The sequence below is a fragment of the Motacilla alba genome, chromosome 6 (assembly GCF_015832195.1).
Source record: "Motacilla alba alba isolate MOTALB_02 chromosome 6, Motacilla_alba_V1.0_pri, whole genome shotgun sequence".
In the NCBI taxonomy this organism is placed as follows: domain Eukaryota; kingdom Metazoa; phylum Chordata; class Aves; order Passeriformes; family Motacillidae; genus Motacilla; species Motacilla alba.
The window spans coordinates 3,063,715-3,075,900 of record NC_052021.1 but is presented as its reverse complement, the minus strand read 5'-3'; the positions used below and the strand labels follow the sequence as shown (position 1 = coordinate 3,075,900).

Below are 12,186 nucleotides of genomic sequence, written 5' to 3'. Positions count from 1 at the left end.
GCAGCCACATACAAGGAGAGTTGGGTGTGGAGGATTTCTCACTGCTACTGGCAGTGGCTTTTATTTTAAGCCTGTTCACTTTTTTTTTTTTTTACATTAAAAATTTTATTACAAAAAAATGTAACAGTAAGGCAGTTGTCAGTCACTGTGAGCCCAGACAGTTTTCAATCATGTTTAATACAAAACTAGATTCAAACAGGAGCCACACTGGGGATCCAAAAGCCCTCTGAGAAATGATGGGATAAGGCAGAAGCAGCAGCACCGGTGTAATCCCTTACACAGTCAGCATTGGATGCATGGACACCACTGCAGTGGAGGGAGAGGAAACAGAGATTGTCTGCAGTTTAAAAATCTAAGCCAACCCCGTTGTCATAATCTGGAACATTCCTGATGTGTCCCAGCAGACTGGAGATTTAATTTTGATTTTTTTTTTATCCTTTAACCAAGTAAAATTTTCTACCGTCAAAAGTAGAAAATTCTTTCCTGTAGAATTATCTGTGAGTGGTTCACTGCTTGAAAAAGTCGTGCACCAGAACATTTGTACTCCCCAAGCAATGCCTGAGACTGATGCTGTTTAACACTGGAAGTACTCACTGCTGTTGAGGTGAGGGAGGGAACTGCTGAGCAGAATTCTCCAGCTCTGGCTTTTTTTCATGCTTTGGTGAGTGGTGAACAGAGATGGGACAGCAAATGCAGGTGTTTTCCACACCTGTTCCTGATGGCAACACAGGGATTCTGTTCTGTGCTCCTTTACTAGGCAGGACTGGCTTCCCTACAAGCATTTATGGATGCCCCAAAGGCAGGATTGCCAACCGTTCCCCCTGTTCATTGTCCCCTTTCACCTGCAGGGACGTGGTGGGAGGTACCTGCAGCCTTGGTTACCTTTTTGGAGCTTAACAAACTAAGAGATGGAACAGAGAAAACAGAGAACCATGGATAGGAGAGACAGATAAAAAAGTAAAAATACTCAGGTAGGCACAAATCTTACAGGTTTGGGTTTTTTTAAAATTATTACAATTTGATGTCAAAGATCAGCTCTGCTAATGCAGTTCTGGGTGGATTTATTTAGATCAGCTCCTGCTCTTGGTAAATGAGCAGCACAGATGTGAGGTGGGACTGTGCAGACTTTGTGTTCTCACGTTATGGATGGACCTTGTTTTCCAGCTGCCAAAAGCCAGGCAAAATTCAGGAAGATGCAGGGCTAAGGAGGGGCAGTTCTGTGGGTCCCACTGCTACCAGGCTCAGTAGAAATTTAACAATTATTTTCCAGCAAAGACCTTTCAAAGTATCTTCCGAAAGTATGCAGTTCCTCCAACTATAGTACCTTAAACTGCATTCCCAGTAATCCAGAGGTATTTCTAGCACATTTAACAACAGGTTTTGTACATTTTGGCTCAACTGTCAAGATTTTATTGAGGCAGAAAATCCAATTAACCAAAATTGGAATTTTTCCCTTGGTAAAGACTTCAGGCTTGACCCCTAAATCAGTAAAATCATCATCATCCAGAAAATTGGACTGTTTAGGTAGAGGCAGGTGCAGCTTCCTTTGATTTTTGTCCTCATGCTAGTGAGATATTTGGATATTTTGCTAAAAATCCTGCTGTGGAAGGGAAAGGGTTCAGGAAAGTGAGCCTGCATCTAAAAAAGGTTCAGGACTATAAATAGGCTGAGAGTTTCTCCTGAAACCTCGAGAGCTGGGAGAGGGACGAGGGCAGGGAGCGTTCTGTGAGGACTCTGTGTTACCTCAGCACCTGAAGTCTCAGAACCAATTTGAAATTCCAGTGTCCTAAGGCACGACAATTTTGATTAATGAAGATGGGAACATCCCCATCCCCACTGCCCGAGGAGCAGAGGGAAGAGCTGGCTGCCAGGACAGAACAAAAGCAGCATTTGTTCTTGTGGACAAACATTGCAGAAGAGGAGGGAAGATGGGCTGTGGGTGTTCCCAGGCTGCTCTGACACTGTGGAAGCATCCTGACCCTGCCTGTGGAACTGCTGGCTCGTGTGGTAAGCATTAAGAGCCAAATTCTCCACACAGGCTGAGAAGGAAGACAAGTTTAAGAAGAGGGGCTTTTGTGGAAGTGGAAAACCAGGCTCAAACATGCTAATAACCTGTTTTCCAGCAAAGCGTGCCTGCAGTGCTCAGGCACTCTAGGAAAGCAGAGAGTCAAGTGTCTGGGAATTGAGGAACAGGAAAGGGTTTAATTCAGCATTCCTTAGAAGGGAGCCCTCCCAGGCACTGATCCTGCCCGAAGCCTGGCAGGTGTCAGGAGGACTCCAGACAATCCCTGGCTGCCCACACTGCTCAGAGGGATGATGGTGACAGGAACACCACACACAACACCACTGTAAGTTGTGGCCCTCATCTGTATTTATCTGTATTTTGTCCTTTTTTTTTTTCAGTGACACTTGTCGGCCTCGGTATTTTCTGTTGATAAACCTTGGGGGGATTTGGAGGGAACCAAAAGCACGTTTGTCCTGTCCACAGCTGAGCTGGGCGGGGTGAACCTGTAGTGGAGTGTTTGTTAGTCAGTTGTAAACTGGCAGGAGTGTGCATTTCCCACACCCTGAGTGCTCGGGAGCCCGGGTGCCTCATTCCTGCTCCGATAACGTGCACGGCCGGCGGAACTCCTGCCCCCGCTCGTGGAGCCACTTATTGGAGACTGCAAAGACACAAAGGTACTGCATCACTGCCCGTGCTCAGCTCCTCTGCTGCTGAAGCTAAACATGCTCTAGGCAAGCTTCTGGTTAAGCACAGGATTATCTGAATTTTCTAAAGGGTTTTAGTCACACAATGGTTTGGGTTGGAAGGGGCCTTAAAAGACTCTCTCATTCCAACCCCACTGCCATGACAAATCTGTGAAGTTAGTCTAATAAAAATAACCAACCAAACAAAAACCCCTCCAGTATGGCTGCAAAGCTACAAAAACTCTTAAAGTAGATACAGTACTAATTTCCTTTACACACGTGATGAAATATGGTAATATATAAAATACATTTAACGTATAGAGAGATATGAGGTAGATAAAGTGAATTAAATAAATTTCTTTACAAAGAACGTAATTTCTGAAGTCTAAAGGAAAAATAAAGCCAAGCCACCCCCAGCAGAGCCCAGACTCAGGTCAGAGGCAGGTACTCACCCCATTTATTCCCCACTAGCACCGGGCAGGCCGCGTGCCGCGTGCTGTAATCGCCTTCTCCGCTCGGGAAGAGATTGTACCAGAACACAGCTGTTCCCTGGGGATGGAGGGAACACTCAGCCCTGTGCCTGTACCACACACACTGTCACAGCAGAGATTGCACCAGAACACAGCTGTTCCCTGGGGATGGAGGGAACACTCAGCCCTGTGCCACACACACACTATCACACCAGAGATTGTACCAGAACACAGCTGTTCCCTGGGGATGGAGGGAACACTCAGCCCTACACCCCACACACACTGTCACAGCAGAGATTGCACCAGAACACAGCTGTTCCCTGGGGATGGAGGGAACACAGCCCTGTGCCTGTACCACACACACACAGTCACACCAGAGATTGTACCAGAACACAGCTGTTCCCTGGGGATGGAGGGAACACTCAGCCCTGTACCCCACACACACACTGTCACAGCAGAGATTGTACCAGAACACAGCTGTTCCCTGGGGATGGAGGGAACACTCAGCCCTGTACCCCACACACACACTGTCACAGCAGAGATTGTACCAGAACACAGCTGTTCCCTGGGGATGGAGGGAACACAGCCCTGTGCCTGTACCAAAGGCAAAGGTAGGTGCATTTGTGTTTCAGATCCTCCTTTTAAACTGAAGGCTCTTTTCCATATTCTATCATGTGTTTCTCTCCTTTGACTTATTGTATGTCTGTATACTTGGCTCTTAATTTTTTTTAAATCCTAAGCCAGTTTCATTCAACTCCTGACCAGTTTAAGAAAGCCAAGATTATTTACTAAAGCTGAGCAGCAGGCCAGCAAAGGCAAACATTGCTTGAAGGAAAAAACTGAGAGGAAAATTTCCTACAGATGCCTCAAGACTAAATCAATCAGATTTGAGTATTTTCAAAATGTGTTTTGGAGTATTTAAGTGTTTTGTATTTGCGTCCACACATGGAATATCAGGGCCCTTGGAATCACCAGCACAGCTCCAGTTGCTGCACTTAAGGAAAATCATGGCACTGTTCTGACAGCACCGAGGTGCTTACAGTTATTTTAAATGTTCATTTTCAAGCTCTGTTCTGGGTGGGTGGGTGGGGAGGAGTGGATTTATCTGCTGCATCAATCCTGCTCACCTTTCTCGGCCAAACGCTGGCTCCCACTTCAGGGAAGACCGTGGCTCCCCCTGCTGACACATCACTCATCTGAACAGGTGGGGAAGGACAGGTGAGTTCAGATAAAATCTCACTTTCTAGTGAAAGTGAAGTTTAATTTTGACATAAATCCCTTAAGAAGGCCAAACCCCCTCTGTTCCCAGTGCAGTCCCAGCCTTGTCCCTCCCACTCGAGTGTTAAGACAATGAACCTGCTGTAAAACTGATGCAGATACAAAAATAAACAGGCAGGCAAATAATTTAAGCTAATGCTCAAATGTGGGGGGAAAATCCTCCTTAAGCCACATGGAAGAACCACAAAGTCTGGGTAAGAAGGCCCCCCCATATGTATTACCCCAAAGTTAGTGGCTGCTTCACTTGCAAGTCCCTTCAGTAAAAGAATGAAAGAAAAGCAGAATGCAATCATTCCGTGGTATAGAATAAGCAGTGACAGATGGCAGAAACGTATCACTTACATAAAACAACCAAGTAGCAATTCTGTTGCCTGTTCCCAATTCTTTAAAAGCGTCTGGCTCATCTTTCTGTGAACAAAAGCAGGCAGATTCCATCAGCATTTCTTTTTGGTTGCTGAGAGCAGCCAGTGGCACACAGCTGCTGAGCCAGCAGCACAGAACAGACTCATGCAGAAGAATTAATCCAAGCCCTCGATTTGGAAGGAGGGGAGGAATGCAATAGGAGTGAATCTATCAATTTAAATAAACCAGGCACTTGGAAATTCTGTAGGACAGGGAGGGAGGGAGGGCATTAAGCCCAGATTCCTAATGGGTAACAACAACTGTGCTGTCTGAGGCTGAGACTATAAATCCTCCTCACAGCAAACTGAATTATTTAATTACACTCATCCCCCTTGTCCTTGGCAGCAGCCAGGGCAGCTCTCAGTCCCAGGGTCAGCTGGGACACCTCCCTGCCACACTCCACTCTGGATTCCAGCTGGGAAGCAGGGAGGAAGCCTCAGTGACAAACCAGGCTACCAAGAGGTGTCCAGCACTCGACTTACAAGAATGAACCCCATTTTGATGAGTTTTGATATCAACTTCTGTCACACCTCTGTTTTTAAACCCACCCCCTGTGACCACAATTTGTGTGCGCTGAAATTCCAGCAGTTGTTACTCCTGGAAACAAGGCCAGTGTTTCCAAACAAAACCTGTCAGGTGGTAGCAAAGCCTTGGAGCAGGGGCTTACAGAGCAAAGATCCTGATTCAGAACTGGTGGCTGGGATTGGCAGGGTTAAGGTTAATCTGAAGGGGTTAAACCACACAGATTTATGCCCAGTAAATAACCAACTGAATTTCAGCAGTCTGCAATTTAAGCTGGAATAAAACAGGCGGGGAATTTAAATCCAATTAAAAAATTAAGGACAGTGAGATGAGACTTTTTCCAGTTGTCAGGAGTCTGCTGGCACTCAGCTTACAGTGGCACCCTCCCCAGGTTCAGCTGGTGGTTTAGAGGGCTTTCTCCACAGACACGGATTAGGAAAGTGGAAGAGCTATAAAACTGAATACACGTGGAAGAACAGAGAGTGTGCCCCGGCCCAGAGGCCCAGGCTTCACCAGTCTAGCTCTCCTCCAGCTCTTTACTTGCCCGTGCAAAGTCAAAGTGGGGCTCATACTGTCCTCCCACTCCATAATTTGCCACCTGAAAAAGAGAAACACAGCGCCTGTGAAGAAGAAAGAGTGAAGACAAAGCAGGACTTACCCTTCCAAAATCAAAATGAGGCTCATACTGGCCTCCTACGCCGTAGTTGGCTACCTACAGTGGAAGGAGAAGCACAGGATCTAGTAAATCAGTCTTGAGCCAGGCAAGGGTTTGACTGTCAGCTACAGCCTTTGCAGAGATGAAGTTTAAACAACCAAGCCCCAGGAAATGTCAAGCCTCTGTCAGCAGCAAGAGCACATCCAAGAGTGGCACTGCAGGATGCTCCAGGTAAGGAATCTGGTGCTTCCCAGGGCAGAAAAGCATTTTTCTTCTACAGAAAACTTTTCAGCCTCTCTCCAAAACAGTGTCACGGTGCTTTTACATCATCAAATTGAAACTACTTTTTGACGTGAATTTGACTGTGTCAATAAAGACAGTTCCCTGTCCTTCTTGCTAATTGGTTACAAAAAAATAACATCAATTTTCCACCAGATCCTCGGCCATTCTATCACCAGGAACCTTGACAGAGGGGCAAGGAGCACAGCAGGTTTCAGGAGCACTTCGTGGGTGTCCTGCTCTCTAGGTACTCATGCTCTGCTCGCAGTCAGGGAGGCAGCTGCTCGTTTAAAGGCCTCAAGCAAATAAACAAAAGCACTTCTAAATTGCAGTTTACTCCAGTTACACATACAGCCAGTGTTTCCCACAGCCCAGGGACACTCTGGTGGCCTTCCCTGAGTTAAACTTTTAACTGCCTCCAACAGCAGCAAAGTTTGACCCTGTGGCCATGAAACTCAGTTTATTTGACTAAATAAAAAGGAACTACACACCCAGAGTTTCAGTCATCACTGTTTCCTTCCAGCCCCAAAAAGCCATTTCACACTGACCAGCTGCTCTGCAAAGACAGCGTTTTCTCCCCTCTGGAAATAAATGAGTTTTTCTGTGGCCACCTCACCTTAACAAGCACAAGAGGTGCTGAAATGGTGACTAGCACCAAGCCCAAGCTGCCACTTACCTGCAGCTCCTCTGCTGTGGAGACATCCAGCCCTGTCAGGTCCTGGATCCTGGTGTTGATGCGGGACACCACCGGGCTCTCGTACCCCGACAGCCACGCGCTGGGGGGGGACAGTTAGTGACACCTGGCAGCAACAGCACACCAGCAACACTTGCAGCTACTTGGAATGGGAGATCGGCTTTTTAGGACTTCTCAAGGATTTGGTGGCATGACCAGAAGTATTTCCAGGGTGTTACGAAGCCCTGAATTTAATGAATGCACTTCCTAGAAAGACCAATTCCAGCAGGGGTTTAAGGGAGCTCTGTAACCAAGGGCCTGGATTCCCACACACACCGGACTGAAGGAAGTGCTACAAACAGTGCTTCAAGCTGATTTTTAAACCAGGCACACACAGTGCTGCTCTTACCCCACTCCCAACAGCTCCTTCAGCCCCTGGGGTGATGCATGTTGAAGCAAGGTTTGGGACAGGAGCAGGTGAGTTTCTGCCTGTGGAACTGGAACTCAGCTCCCCCAAATGTCACACACTTCCAGGCCAGCACTCTGGGAGCTGCCCTTTCTCATCCCTTACCCCTGCAGTGCTACTGAAAATCATTCAGAACAATCAAATAATGCATTAAATCGAACAACTGCTGTCAGAACAGCCTGTTATAAATCTGGCATTTAGCACATGCTTCAGGTACACAGTGATTTTTAAGGAGGAGGAACCCAAACTAACCTCCCCCCTTTTTTTTCTTAAATGTGGAAGGTCAGCCTCAGTTCCAAAGGCATCTTTCAGAATGTTTGCCTCCTACTGTGTATTAGAGTTTTTCCACATCTGCTCCCCTGCTGCCTGTTTCTGTTGCTGCTTTACTCATCCCATGCCAGCCACTGCACCTTCCTTTTACCTGGCAGCCCCTGCACTAATATGGGTGATAATATTGATGAACTGGGACTTGTTTTCCTCTTTTTTTTTTTTTTTTTGGCAGGAAAATGGAGATAGCTATTTCTACCTTTTTTCTAGCAGCTGACTCAGCTTTTGGGCTCAGCAGTGCTTCCTGCTGGACAGGAATCCCTGTGCCCAGAGCCCAGCTGGAAACTAGCAGCAGCAGCATCCATGTATTTTTACTCAAATCAGCCTTCACATCTATACTAAATTAAGATTTTATTTTGATTTGCATTTTTAAAAACTCCGTAAATCCCCAAATACTTTGCCTGGGAGGAACAGTAGCATGACACATGACACAAGGCACTGACACAGGTTACAGAATCTCTACGAGCGCTTTTTGAAATGACAAATGAACTATGAGATAAAAGAAATCAGATTTCTCGAGACAGACATGCACAAACATCCCCATCCACTGCGGGACACTTGTTAGTACCAGGAGGTGTTACAACACGACCTGCTTTGATTTCAGGTGGCAGAAGGATGCTAAGACATGGATGTGAAGCATTCCCCAAACAAAAATCCCCAAACCAGCCATGCTGCACAGCCAGGGTGACCAGGTGATGCTCACAAGCAGCCCTAACCTCACGTTTAAGGCACAAGAAGAGCCCCAACACACCCAGCAGGCCCTGTCTGCCTCTGTCCAGTCTGTTAATAAAGGAAAAAAAAACCCAAAGAAACCCAAAGAAAGAAAAACCCCAGCATTGCTGCTCTGTTGGTTATTTAGATGGCAGTGACTGCTGCACCAGGGAGAATACTGCAGCCTTTCAGCAAGGGCAGTACTGTGTGTATTTTAAAAATCAAACAAACTGCCTCCACATACAAAGAAAGCCTATGAAAGGTGGAGGAACAGGGAATTAAAACCATATTCCAAGTGCCAGCCTGTCTGCTGGGTGCTGAGCAAAACCACAGGGAGGCTGCAGAGGTACAGGGGGATTTAACCCTGGAGGTGCCATGCAGGCTGCAGCCACGGCTTTGCCTGGCCACAGGATATTCCAGCTGTCCCCCATTCCCTCCTCTGCTGCTGTCCCAGCTCGGTCCCTTGCTGATAAAAGTCTCAGCCCCATTCAAAACAATTTCTTCACACAAAGTTGGCTTTTTTTTCCCCTGCCCTTGTCTATCAAAAAAAGAGAAAGACTCCCCAGGCCAGTGGTGCGGGAGATGCAGCAGTAACAGCCTTAAACATGCTCAGCAGTTTTTCTTTTAATATTTACACACTTCCAGGTTCATTGCATTCTGTCCTATTCTGGACCAGCTGCCACCTCTGAGCCTCTGATGGGCCCCAACAAAAAAGGGACAATTCCTGGGAAGCCACAGGCCACAGGGCAGGTCAAGATACCCCTGATTTAGTTACAGAAGGGTTTGGCATTTCCTTAATAACCACCACTCACATTTGGTGCTTTGCTGACCCACTTGGCTTTGTAAAAAGCCATCCCTGAACTGTTATAAAAAATGTAATGCTTCCATTAGCGTGCTGAATTCACACTGGGGGGGGCTTTTAACAACTTTTATACGCATTACAAACAGTCAGGAACAATCATATTGACTCGTGGCATCAAGAAATGGCTTGGGAGAGACCTTAAAGCTCATCCCATTGCACCCCCTGCCACGGGCAGGGACACCTTCCACTGCCCCAGGCTGCTCCAAGCCTTGCCCAACCCGGCCTTGGGCACTGCCAGGGATGGGGACGGCCACAAATGTCCCATGTTCCTCCCTCTTCTAGTTCTGCATGAGGCACCTCAGAGATTTGGAATGGCAGATGCTTCTGCACAGAAATGATTTAAAGACTAAGCAGTACATTAAGGAAAAGCCAGACAATTCTCTGGAGCTACCAAACACACAAGAGCACATCCCCCCAGATCCCATCTCCTCAGCTGCACTGGTCAGTCTGGGATAAAACATTACATCCCAACACTACTTCTGCAGGTCACTGGCCACAAAATACTGGGATTTGTGTTTAAAAGCCTCCTAAGCCACACTTGGTGTGCAGAAAAGTACCAGCAGAGACACAGCAGGCAGTGAGTAAAAGCCCAGCCTGGTATTTCTGAAATGGAAACTTTTAGCATTAGATGCTGCAAGCTCTGGCTGCCTGCTGGGAGGAGAGGGAAGGGGGAAAAGGGAGTTTTGATCTGTAAAAGCAGTGTGTGAGTGGGTGGGTTTGTCCTGCTGCTGCACACACTGGCAAGGTGCCTCCCTTCCCAGAGCTGCCACGTCCCACCAAGGGAACAGTAGCTCTCTCAGAGGCAGGAATGCTGTAATTTAGGAGGGCATGTGCTGGGAAGGAATGTTTGGAGGGGGAAAGCAGTCATGTATTAAAAAAATGAAGTGAGCATTTTTTGGTTTTCAGGAGCAATGATTCATCTGGAATCTGAACCAGCTCGAGCAGCTCCAAGGGAAAGATGTTTCTGGCAGTGCAGGAGGGCAGCAGGAACAGCACAGGCCCTCTAAATCAGGCTGGTGGGGGTGGCTTCTGCCTCCCACTCCAGACTGAGGTGTCAAGTAAGTCCGTTCCCATCCTGCAAATGTGCACACGGAGGAAAGCAAAGGCAGGGGGAAGCAGGAGAAGGCACACCTCAAGGCTATTCCTACCCTCAAAAAATGGCCTTCTCCAACTTCTTCGATATGTCTCTACAATTTTAATTCCAGTTTCCAGTGAGATATTGAATTTAAAAAATTTAGCTCAGTAAAACGTGACTTAACTCAGAGTTCCTTGGGTACACTGGAAGGATGTCCCACATTTTTAAGCACCAATCCTCATTAAGAATTTAAGGGTCCCATTCCCCAGGCTCTATCCTGGGTTTTTGTGATAGGCCTTTCATGTTGGGTGCTGCCTTGCACTATTTTTTCTGCCTGTGGCATCTGCACTACCTCAGGGAATAACACTTCCTACTAATGAAAAATCACAACTCTCAATAAAAAGTTTTCACTAAGCCTGATCTATTTAAATAGGGACCAATTATGCATCCCAATTTCCATCAGAGTAATCTGGTCATCTTCTCCAATTCCCATCATTAGCACATCAGGTTTGACATGAGGGGATGTTCAAAAGGATGAAGGAGTTTCCTCAGTAAATACTCCAGAGCTGTCTGGCACAGAGGACAAACCCCACAAGTGAATAAATCAAACCTTCCAAATACACAGTGACAAATAACCAAGAGAGGTAAGACATGGACAGACTTGAACATTAAAAACAAGAAATAAAAATTAAATGCGACACACGTCCAACAGGAAGATGAATGTTCCTCAGGACCCTCCACGGGGTCAGTTTTAAGGAGCAAACATGTAAGAGCTTCCCAGACAATTTCCAGAGGATTCCCACTACGTGCCCGTGCCAATGAGCACACAGACCCACGGGATGCAAGGGTGTGAAGCATAAAAAAAAAAGTTTTCAACTTTCCACTAGAGCGGCCTTAAAGACCGTGGTTTTCCAGTTCTCCTGAGACTTATCATCATTCCTGAATCAACCACCTTCGTGTGAGCCCATATTTGGAAGCACTTTTACCTTCTGAAGCAATTCACAGCTAAATAAAAGCTCCAGGCCATTCCAAGTTCAGGGGTTTGTCTAAGCAGCTGGAAGAACACCGAGTTTCTATTCGAGCAGCAACTACCTTCCAACTACCATTGCAACATGGAAACCTCTAAAATCATCCCCTAGCTTTACTGGGCACTGCTGCCAGGAATCCCAGCAGCTCCCAGCACTGAGCAAGTGTGGGCACTGGAGCTGGGGAGCAGAGGTGAGCCAGGCAGGAGCCCCATTGCCCTGGGAGCCAGCAGAGCCCCACGCCCACGTTTAGTATGTTAGTCACAGCACACAAGCCATGCTCAGCCAGAGAGGGCACTTCCACCTTGAAACGCCACCACTGACAACCAATCCCTACTTCAGCAGGCCCTGTGCTTTGTTAGGTGACAGCTCAGCTTGCTTAGGCCACTCTCTTTGAAAGAAAGGCTGAAGAATAAGGACAGTGCCACAGAATCCTCGTGCTGAAGCGGCACAGCCCCAGGAGACACTTCCTCAGACAAGGAATCCCTTCCCCTTACCTCTTAGAGACTCTGTAATGTGCTGTGGTCAGTTTCCCAGTCTCAGGGTCATGAACAGTAGCACGGCTCAGCTACAAAAAGAGAAAGGACAAGGCTTACCCACCTTGCAGGCTGCTTTTTGGCCGAGCCCCAGGTGTTTGAAAGGGTTCCGATTGGTCCGGATGCGATGCTCGCATATTAGCAATGGTTGGAAGGGCAACACAAGCTGCAGCTGCCATGTCCAAATCACAACAAATTGGTTGCAATAATTTGGTTA

General features: G+C 47.1%; 2 protein-coding genes across 10 annotated transcripts in view; both read right to left on the bottom strand.

The window, feature by feature from the left end:
* The window catches only part of LOC119702804 (C-type lectin domain family 2 member D-like), a 603,052-nt gene that overhangs the window by 487,251 nt on the left and 103,615 nt on the right, over positions 1 to 12,186 (bottom strand). The gene's annotated exons all lie outside the window — the stretch shown is intronic.
* P4HA1 (prolyl 4-hydroxylase subunit alpha 1) overlaps positions 26 to 12,186 on the bottom strand; it is a 30,107-nt gene continuing 17,946 nt past the window's right edge. Inside the window, exons 9-15 of one of the 8 annotated variants that reach the window (XM_038141396.1) lie at positions 11,931 to 12,001; positions 6,971 to 7,070; positions 6,019 to 6,072; positions 4,779 to 4,844; positions 4,286 to 4,354; positions 3,141 to 3,237; positions 26 to 2,663 (exon numbers count right to left, since the gene is read on the bottom strand). In XM_038141396.1, coding sequence (XP_037997324.1) covers positions 2,593 to 2,663; positions 3,141 to 3,237; positions 4,286 to 4,354; positions 4,779 to 4,844; positions 6,019 to 6,072; positions 6,971 to 7,070; positions 11,931 to 12,001 — 528 coding nt within the window. In that variant the 3' untranslated portion in view covers positions 26 to 2,592. Of the gene's footprint in view, positions 2,664 to 3,140; positions 3,238 to 3,271; positions 3,724 to 4,285; positions 4,355 to 4,778; positions 4,845 to 5,904; positions 5,959 to 6,018; positions 6,073 to 6,970; positions 7,071 to 11,930; positions 12,002 to 12,186 lie in introns of those variants that run through there. The other 7 variants (XM_038141399.1, XM_038141397.1, XM_038141398.1 and 4 more) reach the window with 7 other exon arrangements.